This window comes from Rhinoderma darwinii, chromosome 10 (genome assembly GCF_050947455.1).
Source record: "Rhinoderma darwinii isolate aRhiDar2 chromosome 10, aRhiDar2.hap1, whole genome shotgun sequence".
Lineage (NCBI taxonomy): Eukaryota > Metazoa > Chordata > Amphibia > Anura > Rhinodermatidae > Rhinoderma > Rhinoderma darwinii.
The window spans coordinates 92,232,852-92,251,369 of record NC_134696.1 but is presented as its reverse complement, the minus strand read 5'-3'; the positions used below and the strand labels follow the sequence as shown (position 1 = coordinate 92,251,369).

General features: G+C 42.6%; 1 protein-coding gene across 1 annotated transcript in view; it reads right to left on the bottom strand.

The window, feature by feature from the left end:
• The window catches only part of LOC142662210 (cell adhesion molecule CEACAM8-like), a 41,910-nt gene extending 29,788 nt beyond the window's left edge, over window positions 1–12,122 (bottom strand). Inside the window, exon 1 of the mRNA XM_075840274.1 lies at window positions 11,757–12,122. Coding sequence (XP_075696389.1) covers window positions 11,757–11,799 — 43 coding nt within the window. The 5' untranslated portion in view covers window positions 11,800–12,122. The remainder of the gene's footprint in view (window positions 1–11,756) is intronic.
• Window positions 12,123–18,518: the final 6,396 nt, after the last annotated feature.

The window sequence follows — 18,518 nt, the reverse complement described above, 5'->3', positions numbered from 1 at the left end:
GGTAGCCAGGACTGGTAGTGCATTATCGTTGACATTCAGCAATCTGGTGGCCATCTAGCACACGGGTAGGAGGGGGCCTATGTGGCTGGCCCTGTTGGGGGCATCTGAGGTAAACATTTCATATTGCTTTGTTGGAATGGGGGGGGGGTGAACATTTTCATTTTCAAATGTTGGGGGGGGAATACATTCCGGAAAGGGGACCCACCCATGCACTGGGGCCAACAATGTGTTCATGTGATTCTTTAGTCAGCTTATATCGTTCCCCGTGCTCTGTAGAAATAATCTAGTCTTTATATCTTTTTTTTACCTTAAAGGGGTTTTCTGAGATAAAATGACTGTGTGTTAATGCTTCTAATTTATAAATATAAATACATTTGAAATATACAGCCCGTAACGCGCATGCGTGGTCCTTGCTGTTCTCGTGGTCCCTGCTTTTCTCGAGATAACATCAGGGACCGCGCATGCCCGTTACGGGCGGTACAACAGAACAGCCCATACACGGCACGTCACAAGTGACGTGTCGTATACCCAGAATAGAATTGAAGATGAACACAGCAGCCAGAGAGTGACGTCACTCACCAAGTACCCCACGGCAGCATCTGGAAACGGGGCCAATTTGGAAAATGTAAGTATATTATAAATGTATTTATATTAATAAATTACAAGCATTATATAGTAATTTTATCTTGGAAAAACCCTTTAAGCGTACAAACATAATAAAAAAAGCAAGACGTAATTATTGTGTCCTAACCCCTGAATCCCACCATAAATCCCACCCATCTAGTCTTTGATCTATTGCGCCTTTGTTGTTGGGCCCAGCATTGCCTCACCTCAGTCACCTCTCTTGACAGACCATATTCAGTATGTACACCATACTACATATCTACAGTCCACAAACACTGAATTACAAGCAGTCTTCTATAACGCCATCTCTCACCCGCTCCTCCACCTGTTCTTCACAAGCTGCATAACAGAGGGGGCCTCGGAGTAGTCATGGCACCAGCTGCCTGCCTGTTACAATACGCTATTATGAGAAGAAGCAGTCAACAGCCAGAGAGGATCTGGATTCTACTTTCTTGAAAAGTTCCCATAACCAATGAGAGCAAGCACTTCACCATTCTCATTCCTTGTAGGGGAAAAGGCCGGTAAGACCTTTGTGCCGGTTGACCCTTTCCTCTGTGTGCTACAGTTGAGGTGCTTGTGGATTGGGGAGCCCTCTCGTCATCCAACTACTTTGCAAAAAAAAAGCTGAGCTTTGATTGGTTGCTATCGGCACAAATCCCAGTTTTCCCATTATCAACAAGACTAGGTTATTGCCTATAGCAACCAATCAGAGCTGCTTACCAGTATAAGGCCTATTAGAGACAGCAGTAGAATAGCTAGATAAGGATCACCATAGAACCATATGGAAAAAAAAGGATGTAAGGTGGTGCGGACCTAGCAAGCATAATATGGATTCTAAAATGCGCCTAAAATGCAACCATATGAATTAGGCGTACAGGGTCCAAATCCTAACAGTCATATTCAGTGGTGTGCATAAAAGAGCAAGGGCCCCAGAGCAAAGATCAAAATGGGCCCCTCGTTATGGTTGGCGATCGGACCAAAGATCCAGGCGCCATTTTTGCTGCGTTTGGCGCACTTTAGAGAGCGACAACAGTGAAACATGGTGTTTGTTTGCCCCTTCACATCTTTCTATGACCCTTGGGACAATTCCCTACACCGTGTTTGCGAACAATGCATTTCCTCCGGAGAGGGGAGTCTTGCACAGGTACTTGCACCACAATAGCAACCGGGACGGGACCAACCAAAGCTTGGCCCCCTCTCTCCAAGACCCACCGTGGCAGTCAGATGGTCTGCCTCAATTCTACAGTAAGTACATCAATGCATTATAGAAATATGTTTATGCACCAGACATGCCGAATAGTTTTAACCCTCAGGGTAATGGGGGTAAACTCTATTTAAGAAGTGGTACAGATAGAGAGGAGCCCGAGGCCTGTAAAATGTAATTAACAGAGTCCTCGTTAATTACATTCTAACTCCAGAGTCTCTCCTTTCGGTTCAGTGTTATCAGATGTTCCATACAGTACTTGTAGTATAAGGCTTGTGATTTGCTTCCCCTGATTGTTACGTATTTAATTGTATTATATTGTCAGTATTATAATAATGAGTTATGTGACAAGATGCTCTACAATGGCACATAATACAGAACCATGGCCGCTACTCGTTCTGCCTTATGATGCCTCCATACAGCTCCGTATCACAGGGATATTCTCCTTTAGAGAGCTTTTCGCTACTAGAAGCATCGCTTCTAAGGCCTGACACGCTTTCCACGTAAAAATCAGCGCCAAGAAACGGTTGAAATCTCCCCTCATTGATTTCAATAGGAGGCAGAGGCATTTTTTCTCAGACGACTTTTAGCTGCTCGCAGGGAAAAAAAAGCGTCATGGCCTTTCTTGCCGCGGTTCTGCCTATGACCTCCCATTGAAATCAATGGGAGCCAGGAAAACCAGCGGCGCTCATTTCCGAGCGTTCTTCGCTGCGTTTTTTACCCGCTGTTCTCAACAGTTTTTGGTGCAGGTTTTTGTGTGTGTTTTCCTGGTCTAGGGCTGCACTAGTATTAACGCCACTAGTATGCACTAACTGCACTAACACCACTAGTATTTTTATTGTTTTTTATTATTTTTTAGTCATATCCAGAAATGAATCTGGCAGGAGGGAGAAGTATAAGTCCTTCCTTTAGATTTCCCATTCTTTACTCCACTTCTCGCTTTAGCTAAAAAAAATAAAACTGCACCAAAAAATTGCACTATTTACACTCTGTGTGAATCCACCCTGTACGAACACACACAGCGTAAACACTGCGGATTTTCCATAAGGGATTAATTACAGAAAATCTGCAGTGTTTCACAGTAGCAGCATTGTTGGTGAGATCTCAACAAGTCTCATTCCCGCACTGCGGAAAAATGCCGCCAAAAAAACGCACATAAATCTACTTGCTGTGCGGTATCTTAATTAAACCGCAGCATGTCAATTAATCGCAGCTCTTCTGTTGTGGGTTTTCAAATTGAATTCAATGGGGTGCTTAAACCCGCAACAGAATGCTGTATGTTGCGATATTTGCGGCGGAATCACAGTGATTCAATTAAGAAAAAAATAAAATAAAGTTATACTTACCCAGAGTTCCCTGCTTCTTATCCAGTCCGGCCTCCCTGGATCACATAGCAGGCCATGTGACCGCTGCAGCCAATCACAGGCTGCAACGGTCACATGGCCTGCAACATCATCCAGGGAGGCCAGAGCGGACGTCAGAGGAGGTAAGTATGTGCGATAATTTACGCAGCGGAATTTACGCCCGAATAAACAGTGTGGTGCGCGATTTCGGACAGCATTCCCTGCGGTGTTCAGGGCGGATACGCTGCACTGCTTGACACAGTCTATCCGCCCAGAATACGCTGTGTGTGTTCCTACCCTTATACCGCATACATGCACTGATTAAGGCCAGGATCACACACAGTTTGGATGTAGTTCTTGTTAAAGGTTTTTTTTATTGTAGAGTTTTTTTTTTAGCAAAACCCAGAAGTGGATCCAAAAGGAAGGAAAGGTTTAAAGAAAAGACTAATGTGTCGCTTTTCTTTTATGTTCAGTCCTTTGTTTGGCTCAAAAAACTGCATATAAAAGGTGTGTGTGATCCTGGCCTTTCTGTTCGGTTTATACGTAAAAACCTCTGTATGATACCAGAGTCATACACAAGTACAATACGGCACCATAGACGTCTATTTACTGTTTGGAGGCCTCTTAAAAAAATATATATATTTTCACTAGCATTTTCTTTTTTTTGTTTCTTTTTATTACTAAGTCCAGTATGTATAAGGCAAGAGGTAGTCTGGTCTGCGCTCAGTATTGTCTTTTCCTCCATAGTTTTCAGAAAGTATTAATATATGTAGTTACAAAAGGCATCGCTTCAAGGGGTCATTTCTCATGCAAAAAAAAAAGAAAAAAAATGCAGTGGCACAATTGAGCTGTATGTAGAAATTGTAGAGCAAACAAAAAAGTTTGGCAGTCGATCATAGCATTCGGTCATTGAAATTGCTATGAAATGTATATGTATATATATATATATATATATATACACAGTATACACACATACATACATACATACATACACACATATACACACACACACACTGGTCCTTCTCAATTAATTAGAATATCATCAAAAAGTTAATTTATTTCAGTAATTCAATTAAAAAAGTGAAACTCGTATATTCTATAGATTCATTACACACAGAGTGATCTATTTCCAGCATTTTTTTATTTTAATGTTGAGGATTATGGTAACAGTTAATGAAAACCCAAAATTTAGTGTCTCAGAAAATTTTAATAATATATAAGCCCAATTTCAAAAATGATTTTGAATACCGAAATGTTGTCCTACTGAAAAGTCTGTCCAGTATCTGCCCCCAATACTTGGTCGGGGCTCCTTTTGCATGAATTACTGCATCAATGTGGCGTGGCATGGGGGCGATCAGCCTGTGGCACTACTGAAGTGTTATCAATGCGGCGTGGCATGGAGGCGATCCGCCTGTGGCACTGCTGAGGTGTCATCAATGTGGCGTGGCATGGGGGCGATCAGCCTGTGGCACTACTGAGGTGTTATCAATGCGGCGTGGCATGGAGGCGATCAGCCTGTGGCACTGCTGAGGTGTTATCAATGCGGAGTGGCATGGAGGCGATCAGCCTGTGACACTGCTGAGGTGTTATCAAAGCGGAGTGGCATGGAGGTAATCAGCCTGTGGCACTGCTGAGGTGTTATCAATGTGGCGTGGCATGGAGGCGATCAGCCTGTGGCACTGCTGAGGTATTATCAATGCGGCGTGGCATGAGGGCGATCAGCTTGTGGCACTGCTGAGGGGTTATGGAAGCCCAGGTTGCTTTGATAGCGGCCTTCAGCTCGTCTGCATTGTTGGGTCTGGTGTCTCATCTTCCTCTTGACAATACCCTATAGATTCTCTATGGGGTTTAGGTCAGGGGAGTTTTCTGGCCAATCAAGCGCAGTGATACTGTGGTTAATACACCAGGTATTGGTACTTTTGGCAGTGTGGGCAGGTGCCAAGTCCTGCTGGAAAATGAAATCCGCATCTCCATAAAGCTGTCAGCAGAGGGAAGCATGAAGTGCTCGAAAATTTCCTGGTAGACGCTGCACTGACTCTGGACTTGATATAACACAGTGACCAACACCAGCAGATGACACGGCCCCCAAACCATCACTGACTGTGGAAACATCACACTGGCCTGCAAGCAACTTGGATTGATGCCTCTCCACTTTTCCTCCAGACTCTGGGATCGTGATTTCCAAATGAAATGCAAAATTTACGTTCATCTGAAAACAGGACTTTGGACACTGAGCAGCAAACCAGTCCTTTTTCTCCTTAGCCCAGGTAGGACGCTTCTGACGTTGTCTCAAGGAATGAGACAGTTGTAGCCCATGTCCTGGATACTTCTGTGTGTGGTGGGTCATGAAGCACTGACTCCAGCCGCGGTCCACTCCTTGTGAATATCCCCCATATTCTTGAATGGCCTTTTCTGGACAATCCTTTCAAGGATTGCTTGTGCACCTTTTTCTACCACACTTTTTCCTTCCTCTTAACTTTCCATTAATATGCTTGGATACAGCACTCTGTGATCAGCAGCTTCTTTAGCAATGTCCTTTTGTGGCTTATGCTCCTTGTGGAAGGTGTCAATGACTGTATTCTGGACAACTGTCAAGTCAGCAGTCTTCCCCATGATTGTGTAACCTACTGAACCAGATTATTTGGCCCATTTAAAGGCTTAGGAAACCTTTGCAGGTGTTTTGCGTTGATTATCTGATTAGAGTGTGACACCACGAGTCTACTATCTTGAGCTTTTGCACAATATTCTAATTTTCTGAGACACTAAATGTGGGGTTTTCATTAACGGTTAACCATAATAATCAACATTAAAGGAAAAAAAAATGCTGGAAATAGATCACTCTGTGTGTAATGAATCTATATAATATACGAGTGTCACTTTTTGAATTGAATTACTGAAATAAATTAACTTTTTGATGATATTCTAATTCATTGAGAAGGACTAGTATACACATACACACAGATTTGAACTTTGCAGGGATCGTTGTACTGTCTGTAAATATCGAACATGGAGCAGAGTCCAGTTAAATAGGTCACTGACATCAGAGATGATTTGTCCTGTTTTTCCTACTGCAGGGGAAATCCAGCTACAATTGATCTACTGATATGTCAATATGACTGTTGTGGAGTAGTGGAGTTATGAGCTTAGACCCCTGCTACTTTCTAAACTGAAAAATCCACCACCGGAGCTGTAGCTCGGTTTTTCAGCAAAGGTTCAGTTCAAGGTCCTAGCCCTGTATCTAAATACATAGGCTAGAATATATAGATGAAGACACACAACTTATACATACAGTACTCTGAGAAAGTTTTAGACAGTTGTGGAAGAATGATGCCCAAGTGAGAATGCGTTCAAAAATAGAAGTGTTAATAGTTTTTTTTTTTTTTTTTTTTATTATTGTTAGAAGAATTTTCCATGCTTATTAATAATGATTCAAGTTTTCATCCCAATAAGAGTTTTATTCTCACCGGCGAGGAGACGAATGTCTGCCTTCATTCCATAAAAAGTGAATGAACAGAAGAGGAATCTAAATCAAATCAATATTTGGTGTGACCACCCTTTGCCTTCAAAACAGCATTAATTCTTCTAGGTACTTGCACACAGTTTTTGAAGGAACTTGGCAGGGAGATTGTTCCAAACATCTTGGAGAACTAAACGCAGATCTTCTGTGGATGTCGCTTCCTCAAATCCTTCTGTATCTTCATGTAATCCAGGCTGTCTCTTCATGTTGAGATCAGGGCTCTTGGGGGCCATATCATCACTTCCAGGGCTCCTTGTTTTTCTTTATGCTGAAGACAGTTCTTGATGACATTGGCTGTATGTTTGGGGTCGTTGTCCTGCTGCACAATAAATTTGGGGTCAATCAAACGCCTCCCTGATGGTATTGCATGATGGATAAGCATCTGCCTGTATTTCTCAGCATTGGGGACACCATTAATCCTGACCAAATTCCCAACTCCATTTACTGAAGTACAGCCCCAAACCATGCTTCACTGTTGCCTGCAAAGACTCATTATTCTACTGCTCTCCACCACTTTAGCGAACAAACTGCCTTCTGTTACATCCAAATATTTCACATCTTGAATCATCAGTCCAAAGCACCTGCTGCCATTTTTCTGCACCCCAGGTCCTATGTTTTTGTGCATAGTTAAGTTGCTTGGCCTTGATTCAACGTCAAAGTTATGGCTTTGTGGCCACAATTCTTGCATGAAGACCACTTCTGGACGGACCTGAAACCCCAGTCTGCTTTGAAATCTTTGACTGGGAGAGAAGTTGCTGATGCATTAGAACTACCCTGTGTCTTGTTGCTGTTCTCAGTCTTGCCATGGTGGACCCGTAACATGAAACGGTCTTCCACAACCTCACCTTTGTAGCAGAGTTTGGCTGTTCCTTACCCAGTTTTAAGCCTCCTATGCAGATGTTTCTGTTACAGTTAATGACTGTGTTTCAACCTATATATGAAAATGATGATCATTATCACCTGTTTGGTATAATTGGTTAATCATATACTTGACTATAATCCTACAAAATCCATGATTTGTGCCAGTGTACCTAGAATAATTAATGCTGTTTTGAAGGCAAAGGCTGATCACACCAAATATTGATTTGATTTAGATTTCTCTTCATTCACTTTGTATTTTTTTCATTGATTTAAAAAAAAAAAACAAAAAAAAAACAACTATTAACACTTCTTTTTTTAAAAGCATTCTTACTTTGCAGCATTTTTCCACAACTGCCTAAAACTTTAGCACAGTACTGTACATGTATTACACATCTATATCTGTGAAAACAGACCTTACAGTCGTACTTGTCAGCTACGTATCTCAAATTGTCTGGGTGCTTCCCAAAAAAGGGCAAAGCTCTGAGACCCCCAGAAGCGCAAGTACTGTATACCGCAAAACTGTTCAAGGACTGACCACTCCACCAAACAAAGAACTGTCCTGGAGATGATCTCTAATAATATAGACAAGCGTCAGGAGAAAGTTACCTGTGAGCAGCTGCTTGTTGGCACTTCAATAGGCATTTTACATCCGCAACATGGATCAAAGTAGTGCATGCTGCGTTTTTTAAAATATACGCGTATTTTATACGCCCATGTGAATAGCTGCATTGATTAACATTAGTCCTGTATTATGGTCTGCAAAAGTGGAATACGGATATCAAATATGCTTGTGTGAAAGAGGCCTTACAGCCTTACATTGTTTATAGGGCACTCTCTGGAACCTTTTTATGGGGCATTCTCTGGCTGGCAGTGTTATTAAGAGGGCACTCTGGCTGGTATTATAAATGTGAAGACTGACTGGCAGTGGGTTTTTCCCACAATGGACATAGGATCGGTAATAAGTGTCTGGTCACTGGGATCCTTATAGATCACTTGAATTAGGGTCTCGAGCCCCGGTTCTTCGTCACTGCACGACCACAGTGAGGAAGAGCTTAAATGAAGCATCGGTCAAGCAGGTGCCCTGCTGCTCCATCCAAGATCTACGGGGCTGCCTGAAATGGTCGGGCACTGTACTCCGCTAGTCTCAGACCTTGAATGGAGTGGCACAGTGCATGGTCGACCGCTGCTCTCCTCACCGAAGTTGTGTAATGAGGAGCAACGGGGGGGGGGGGGTTTAGGACCCCCATCATAACGATCGGTGGGGTTCACAGTGATCAGACACTTACCACCTAACTTGTGGATAGATGATAAAGGTCTGTGGTGTGAAAACTCCTTTTAATGAGAAACTGTTTAGCTGACACTGCTTATAGGGGCACTCTCTGCCTGGCACTGCAATGGGGAGTTATCTGGCTGTCATTATGGCTTCAAGTCCAGCATAAGAAAAACTGGCAAATATGCTTACAGATCTTGCACATGACCGAGTTCGGGCCGTGAAAAACAGTCCGTGTGTTGGACGGATTTCCCGGCCCGACCACGGTATAGGTGAACGGGACTCCTGGCATCATAGACATTTCTAATGCTAGGAGTTTCTGCCTCCCCACGGAACTGTTCCGTACTCTATTATTTTGTTCAGCATCATAGATGTCTATGATGGCAGAAGTCCCGTTCACCTGTACCACGGTCGGGCCAGGAAATCCGGCCGACACAAGGACCGTTTTTGGCCCGAACTCATTCGTGTTAGAATGAAAGTTGCTATAAAAAGTGCCACACGAAAATAACATAAAGAATACATAATAATTCAAACAATGAAACACACAGCGCCTCTTCCATAGACAGAGATAATGAGGAAGGGTGGAAGAAAGAGGAACTAGGGCGACTTATGGTCATTTTAAGGGTTTCATTAGCTCTTTGTCAAGGGCCATGAGTTGCTCTTCTATGTGTTACAATATTTCCCTGCTAATGCAGGTATATTAGAAAATCGCACATGATGCAATTCCCAAATTCTAGAGACCAAATAACATCCAAATTCAGACCCAATCATGGACTCTCTTTCCTCTTGGTGAAAGATAATATAAGAATGGCAGCCATTGAGGGCGTCTCTTTTTTTTTTTTTTTTTTTTGCTGCTCAACTACAAGCCCCAGCATCCTCTTAAATCCTCAGCTTTCACCTAGAAGGTCAAAGATTGTAGACATCTGTTGTAATGTTAATTCTCCTGCCAGTTCATGCGTTACCAGATTGCATAGCTGTCACGCCTTATATACTGAGCATATAAGAGTAAATCCTGATATATCACCGCTCTAGAAATAGAGAAGCCCCGTTTTACACATACAGAGAATCAGCCTTCAGATCTGATCAGTGACCTGCGGTAAAATCTTCCAAACCAGTTGTTTTTTTTTATAATTGATTGTTATTACATTGTCATTAGATTTCAATTTCCCATTACGAGGGACTGAAGGAGTTTATTGTGTTCAGACACTATTTCCTATAATATGTACCCCTATTTTTAACGCCCTGGGTGCAAATGTCCATCATGATAACAACTGTTATATCTGTGTCTGAAAACACAGTGAATACATAGTATTGGTCCAAGTACTATATATATACAAATGTAGCAGAGCTGAGCGTCATCTGATATGAAGTCCTAGGCCGGTTTCAGATGGAGAAATATGGCTGCATTTTACATCCCCAGCGTTTTAAGTGAACCAAACTAAGACAACCGCAGTGGGCAGCTCGTTGGCTCAGTGGTTAGAGTTGGTGACTCGCAGCACTGGGTTACAATGCGATGATGTACAACACCTGCATGGGGTTTGTACGTTCTCCCCGTGTTTGCATGGGTTTCCTCTTGGTTCCCCAAGTTTCCTGCCACACTACAAAAATATATGCATAGGTTAATTGGCCCTAATGTATGTGTCTGAGATATGGCCTGGATAACAGCTGGTATGTTCCACGGTGACCCTAGTGTCTGTATTTGGGCCCATAATGCCTCTGATTTACTTCCGCAACCGTTCTGTATGTCCGTATATTATGGCCGCGTTGTTTCCGTGTGTCGACCGCACCCATAGGAAGGTTACATGGTCGCATTTCTCAAGCATTATCCGCAAAATGTGGACAGCACATGGATGGCTTGTGTGTGCTGCCCGTTATTTTTGCGGAACCATAGACTTGAATGGTTGCATGGGTCCGCAAAAACGGACAGGGATAGGAAATGTCATATCATTTGTGGGACAGAACCATGGATCCGTAAAAAACACTGATGTATGCATGGCCCCATAGGGTATCTTCACACAGGCTATTTTCAGACGTTTTTCGGGACGTAAATGCACCGAAAAATGGCTAAAAACGCGGGTGCTGAATGCCGCCAAGCATCTGCCCATTGATTTAAATGGTAAAAATGGCGTTCCGTTCCCACAGGGCTTCTTTAAAAAACGGCTGCGTAAAAAAACGCTTCGTAAAAAGAAGTGCATGTCACTTCTTGAGCCGTATTTGGAGCCGTTTATAATAGAAAAACAGCTCCAAAAACAACTGTAAAAAATGGAGCAAAAAAAATGGCTGAAAATCAGAGGCTGTTTACCCTTGAAAACAGCTCCGTATTTTCAGCCGTTTTTTGTTAAGCGTGTGAACGTTCCGCAAATTTATAGAACATGTCCAGTTCTTGTCCGTATACGCGGTCCGTCTCACCCACTCAGGTGTAGGAGTCCGCAAAAAAAACGGACAGCACACCGAAGCCACTAGGATCCGTGTTTTGTGGTCCACAAAATGAAGACGGTTGTATGCATGATGCCTTAGTGTGTAGTGCGTCTGAGATCGTGAAATTAGATTGCAAGCCCCATTAGGGTCAGGGACTGAAGTGAACGGTGACAATCTCCGTACAGCGCTGCGGAATATGCTGGCCCTATATAAGCAACAGGCAATAAATTAAAAAACCTATGCTCTGTTCCGTGCACCCACAGGAGGATGGGTTCCTTGTCTTGCAGCCATAATACGTATTACAGCATCTGAAACAGGCCGTACTAACGGTTTTACTGTAGTTTAGAGATTTAGCACAATGCACATATGCAATTCAAGGACAAATTCAGCTCTGCTCTATCTGTTACTAATATTATGTGACACCTTCCAAAATAATAGATGAGCTAGTCAGTACATGATATACCCTATGGCCTATTATAGCTCTGACATCATAAAATGTATCAACAATCCATCTCTTACCTGTCAGCAGCCCACAATGACTGTGATGAATGTGGAGATACATTGTATCCAATCTGTAAACACCACATGCAACAAATACCAGCCAGTGTTCCGATCACCCAGATCCTGGCATCCTGCTATTCCCCTGATCCTGGGCACGTCACATAGATGACTAGAGGTTGTAGGATTGGTTTAGGACATCTTAAATTTACTAGATGTTCTGATCTTTCCTCCCACCCGTCTCTGAGCCTTCTCCTCCTATTCTCTGAATAGCTCTTTGTCACATGGCTGTATGGGGCTGTCCAACATCAGGGAGGTGCTAATGGGGAAGTAACACAAGGATTTCCAAATTCAGTGGTATTACTCAGTGTCCTGTGCAGAATGCTGATTTCTATGCAAATGTTCAGGAAGAAAAGGTTAAAGCTGCTGATCCCGTCACTTGTGGAACTGCAAGTCACTAACAATCCCTAGCAAACAGATGTAAGGGACCTGTGGGGAGGGGGGGGGGGCATGGCTTGTAGCTCCAGAGCCCCCTACAGTTCCAAACTCTATTTGCTGAGGATTTCACGCTATGAAGAATCCATATGTACAGTGAAATCCCATTAATCCACCCGTGTTGGATATACACTATATGGAGAAAAGTATTGGGACACACCTCTTCATCATTGAATTCAGGTGTATCATTCAGTCCCATTACCACAGGTATATAAAATCCAGCACTAGTCGCCTTAAGGGTATGTGCACACGGCAGCGTCCGATACGGCTGAAATTACGGAGCTGTTTTGAGGAGAAAACAGCTCCGTAATTTCAGACGTAATTGCTCGTACTCGCATTGTGCGAGGCGTCATTGATGGCCGTAATCTTGAGCTGTTCTTCATTGACTTCAATGAAAAACGGCTCAAATTACGTTTCAAAGAAGTGTCCTGCACTTCTTTGACGAGGCATTCATTTTACGCGCCGTCGTTTGACAGCTGTCAAACGACGACGCGTAAATGACAGGTTGTCTGCACAGTACGTCGGCAAACCCATTCAAATGAATGGGCAGATGTTTGCCGACGAATTGTAGCCCTATTTTCAGGCGTAAATCGAGGCATAATACGCCTCGTTTACGCCTGAAAATAGGTCGTGTGAACCCAGCCTTACAGAGATAGAATGGTTCGTTGTAGAGATCTCACTGAATTCCAGCGAGGTTTCCAGGACGAATACGCTGTGTACTTTCCGCCCTGTGTGTCCTTGGTGCTACCTGTGCCTGCAGAAATAACATATAAGTAACAGTGGGGAAGGTTTTTTTTAGTCTAAATTCATTTGAATTCTTGCTCAAATTGCGCCAGACGTATGTGTTTTAGACACTTTTTGCGCCTAACGAGACAGTTTTGAAAAATGTCTAGAAAAGTGGGCGTGGGTTAAAATGCCCCAAAATTTGGGCGCAAAACTTTGCTCAGCCAACCAAGAGGTGGCGTGGCGTAAGGAAGAGAGAAAAGTTTCTAACATGTGCCAAGTTTATCATACAACGTGCCCCACTGTGATAGATTTGGTGCATCTTCTGCCTGTCTGGTCTAGTTTGACGCTGTCTGAGCTCCCTTAAAGCAATCATAAATCTGCTCCCGTGTGCCACGCTGAGATTTACTTCCCCTAGCCACGAGCGGTTGGAGTTGGGGAGTCAAAAATATATTGTTTGACCCTGCAAAACAGAACAACTTTTTTGCTATTCATGGACAAAAGTTTCCATGTAAGAGAAACTGTAACCCTAAAATCTCCGGACCCTCATTGTTTATATAGACCAGTATGAAGGCCAAATCAACATAGAAAACACAAAGTGCTTCATATAGTAATAACAGCACTGGAGCCAAGGCGTGCACGTAGGGAATGTGGTCCCAGGTGTTGGCACCACTCACACTGACCGCAAAGGTTATAATGGGGATACATACGATTTTAACAGTAGCTGGCAGTCACCCACCAGTAGCAGATCGGACCACTGAACTATGAATCTTTCTTAGGGTATGTTCACACGAGGTCATTACGTCATTATGTACGACGCTAGGAGTCCCTGCCTCGCTGCCGGACAACTGTCCCGTACTGGAATCATGTTTTCAGTACGGGACAGTAGTTCCACGGAGAGGCAGGGACTCCTAGCGTCGTACATAACTATGATGCTAGGAGCCCGGCTCCCTACAGTGTGTTCGGTCCGGGACTTGTGGCCGAAATACGTTCCGTCCATTACAGACGTAATGACCTCGTGTGAACATACCCTAAGAATTACTAGGTGGGGGATGGGCACCAAACTTTTCCAGGTGAAACATATATCCCAAAAATCCTCTGCTGCTCCACCTTTGGTGTAGACTGGTTGCGACCAAAGTCCGTCATGCATTGTCTGATGAAAGGCTGGATCGTCTTGGAAACGTAAGAGCAATTCTATTTATTCTCCACTAACATTTATTTGAAACTTGACTTCAATAGATTTCTAGAAACCCAGCAACGAGCGATGGAAGTCCTCCGCTTTATCTCCACGGATTTATTGATCATAAGGGCTCATTCACATTTCTGTATATTGGATCCACGTGAATTATTATTTTTTGAATTAAAAAAACGGTGTTAAAACATTTAAAGGGTTTTATTCACATTTCCATTTTTTTAATTTTTTAAAAAATGTGTTTTTTAATGCGCATTCTGGTTTTTTTTAAGATGCAGCACGTTTCAACGGATTTGTATTGGTATTATTTTTTAGCCCCTAGAAGTCAAAGGGTTGAGTTTAAAGATGCATGCTCCGTACTTGTGAGTTTTTTGTTCCTTTTTTTTTACATCCGTAATCGTTCGACATTACAAAAACAGTAAAAAAAAAATAATCACTTAGAAAAAAATCAGAACAAATACGAATAAAAAAAAACAACTCATAACAAAATATGAAAAAAAAATGGAGACGATAAAGAAACAAATTGTAAAACAAACTATCCGTAGTGCGCAGACCTATTTTTATACGCAAGTGTGACGGAGCCCTAAGAAATATTACTTTTGTTTAGTAAGTGAGTGTGGGCTGAGATGTGGATTGCTGATAATTTAGTGGTCAGCACAAAAAGAGCAGACATGGCGTTACTTGACATGCAAAGCTGTGTGAATACAGAGACTAGGAATAGTGTGTGAACATCCCCAGGACTCCACAGCTCAGCATCAATAAGCCTAGCTTCCTTATTTTACACGCCACAATCATTCTCCATCAATGAGATTACAATATTATATCATACATGTCAATGCAAATTTGTCACTTGCTGACTATGCAGAGATGAGCGGCGATACATAGGCGCTGCTTATCTCCATTTGTAGAAGCGGCCTGCCGCAGATCACTTTTGCAGGAAGTTCCTTCTCCTGTGCCAACCACTTATTGACTGACAAAAATATCCAGGCTCCATCTCCTTCCCTCCACTCTGTTCCTGGCTCCAATGTGTATGATGGGGGACATGGGACCACAAAATCGGGACAATTAAGCTCCGCCCTGTTTTAACCAGAATAAATGGAAACGCCCATATTCCGAACCAAAAATTTCACCTCTTCGACTTCTACCGCTACGTCTGGAGATAGATGGGGTGGAAAGGGCCTTGTTTTTGTTAACTGGGGTCGGAGGATCGTGTAGTTAGGAATACACGTCCTCCTTAGTGGCGGTTGTTTTGGTAACTATCTGCCGACAAGCTCCTGCAAAGGACTGCTCGATATTCAGGTATGGCTTTGTTCACGTCTGGCATACCGTCTGAGCTTTTCCGTCAGAACAGAGCCCTGACTGAAACAAACGGAAACCATAGGTTTCCGTTTCCATCACCATTGATTTCAATGATGACGGATCCGGTGCAAATGATTTCAGTTTCTCTTGATTGTGCATGGGTTCCGTCGTTTTGACAGAAGCAATACCGTAGTCAACTACGCTATTCATTCCGTCAAAACTACGGAACCCTTTCACAATGGAGACAAACCTATGGTTTCCGTTTGTTTCAGTCAGGGCTCCATTCAGACAGAAAGCTCAGACGGAACGCCAGAACGGAGCCTATAATAGACTGAAAGCTAATTGTTTGTTGAATTGACTTCTTGTTTGTCAATAAAGTTATTTTGGTTGTGTTTAAACAATTTATTTATTTAATAAATAAATGTGGCGACCCCGAGTCAACCCACAGTTAAAATAAAATCATTGACCAGCGTGTTTATTATGTTATACCTAGCTGACCATCAATTGTAGCTGGTTATAATTTAGGCCGTCTTAACCCCTTAGTGACCACAAATTTGCATTTTCACGCTAGCCTAGTCTAACTCCTGCATGGGTGTCCCGTGCAGGTTGGAGAGGGTGCTCGGCTGTCTGATGACAAGCGGTCTCCTGCTCCAACGGTAGCGATCGAAGATTACTTTGATCGCGGCCGTTTAACCCGTTAAATGCTTCGGCCAATAGAGACCACAGCATTTAAATTATTTGCTGTGGGCCTCCTATGTGGTGTCATGGCAGCCGGGGGCCTTATAAAGGCCCTCAGGCCTGCCCTGGCTATATGCCTATTAGGCCATGTCAGAGGCATGGCCTAATAGATTGCCTGTCAGTTTTATATTGAAAAAAAGGTTTTATTTAGTAAAAGTGTCAAGTACACATATATGGTACGCCGCGACTGTAATGACCCAAAAAATAAAGTTAACATGTAATTTAAACTGCAAGGTGAACACCGTAAAAAAACGCAAAAAAGTACAGCGAAATTGCTATTTTTTTCCATTGCCCCCCAAAAAAGTCATAATAAAAGTTAATCAATAAGTCCCATGTATCCCAAAACAGTACCAATCAAAACTTTGTTTTTATTGTGCAAAAGTCATAAAAACATAAAAAACCTCTACGCATGTGGAATCGTCGTAATCCTACTGACCCATAGAATAAAGGTAACATGTTTTTTACGCTGCACAGTGAACGGCATGAATTTAAAACGCGTAGAACTAGGGTGGACTTTCAGTCCCCCCCCCCAAAAAAAAAGTTCACTAAAGTCAATCAAAAAATGATATGTACCCCAAAATGGTGCCATGATAAAAGTACAACTAATCCCGCAAAAAACAAGTCTTCAAACAGCTATGTCGACGGAAAAGTAAAAAGCTATTTGAATGCGACTATAGAAAAACGAAAAAAAATAAATAGTTTGGTCATTAGGGCCTAAAATAGGCTGGTCACTAAGGGGTTAAGGATGGTCCACACAGCACTCAGTCTCAGAATTTAATGTGAAGTAAAACTTAATTTAATCCAAAATGCGACACTTCAGCTAACTTTTATTCTTTAGTATAGCTAGCCGAAACATCAAATGTTGGATTAAAAAAAGTTTTGCTTCACCTCAAGTTCTGTCGCCGACTATATTTGGGACTTTATACATCAATGTGGTTGAGACCGACCAAGGCCACCGGATGACTTACACCAGATATACTGTATATGCATTAAGATGATACTTCTACACTACTTTTCTTTAGCCTGAGACTATATTTAGACGAAAGTGTGCGAAATCGGTCATGAAAAACTGCAGTTTTTCACGTCCGACTAGCACCCGTGCAGGACCCATTTTCACGGATCCCTCTTAGACTTGAGTCTACTGAGGGCTCCGTGGAAATGGACAAAAATAGGACATGTCCTATTTTTTCACGGGCCCTTCACACGGACCGTTAAAACATTGGCCGTGTGAACAGCCCCATAGAAATACATGCAGCCGTGTGACGACCGTTAAAAAAACGTACGTCGCACTAACTATTTATACGTTCTTCTGAATAGGCACTAAAACTGAGACCATAAAGACGGTTAGCAAGAGTAATCACATTTGAAGAAGGCTCTGGGGTATGGTGAGGCGGTCAATCAACAGATCAGGGAGGAGGTGAACGCCAGATTGAGGACTAATGCAGTAGTAAAAACAGCCGGCAAAACCGCACACCGTTTACTGTGTATTGCTGCATGTTTCACATGTAAAAACGTGCGGCCAATAAGTGTTTTTGATCGGTTTATTTTGGCACAAAACGCAATATGTAAATACAGTCTAAGACATTTCTGTTATTAACATTCTTTTTAAAGAGACGGTGGACAATTATTTGCAATACCTTTTAAAACCTGGGATAGTTTTCAATGCACACTAAAGCAAACAGGTGTTTGTTGTTGCCATGCGAAGTTGAAGATTGTCCCGCTGCTGTTCTCTTAAGCTAAATTATTGAGTTTTCTGAAGTCAATAAATTTGTTCCTTTTTCACCAATTGTGCTCTAAATCCGCCCAGGAGGGGGTTGAGTTTAGTCTTCCATCCTCTTGTTACATGCCTGCATGATGCCATCAAAATTCCATCTAAATAAGGAGAGATGACAGAATGTCTTGCTCTGGTAATAGATTGGCAAACGAGACATAGAGGAAGTGGAGACGTGTTTATTTTAACACACATGAACCGGTATGGTCTTCCTTTTTTTTTTTGTGAAAAGGGAAGGACCTGACTTATTGCACAAAAAACTCTGTGGGTGACACTAGATTTTAAAACCAGCAATGCACAAATATTGTGTGCCTGGAGGAGCCATTAGAAAATGAAAAGCTCCATTTTTGAAGGCCAGTACTCTACTCAATGCGAAAATAGGCGTCAGGAAGCGATGGGTGCACGAGAGAGAGAATGTACTGTCTGCACTTAGGGTTTCCTGTCATCTTCTCCATAACCCCTTTATCCTTGTGTCTGAACTCTGGCACAGGTTATCCATTTAAAACAATCCTGAAATATTCCAGATCTCATACTTGCCACTGGAAAACACACAATAGGCTGACCT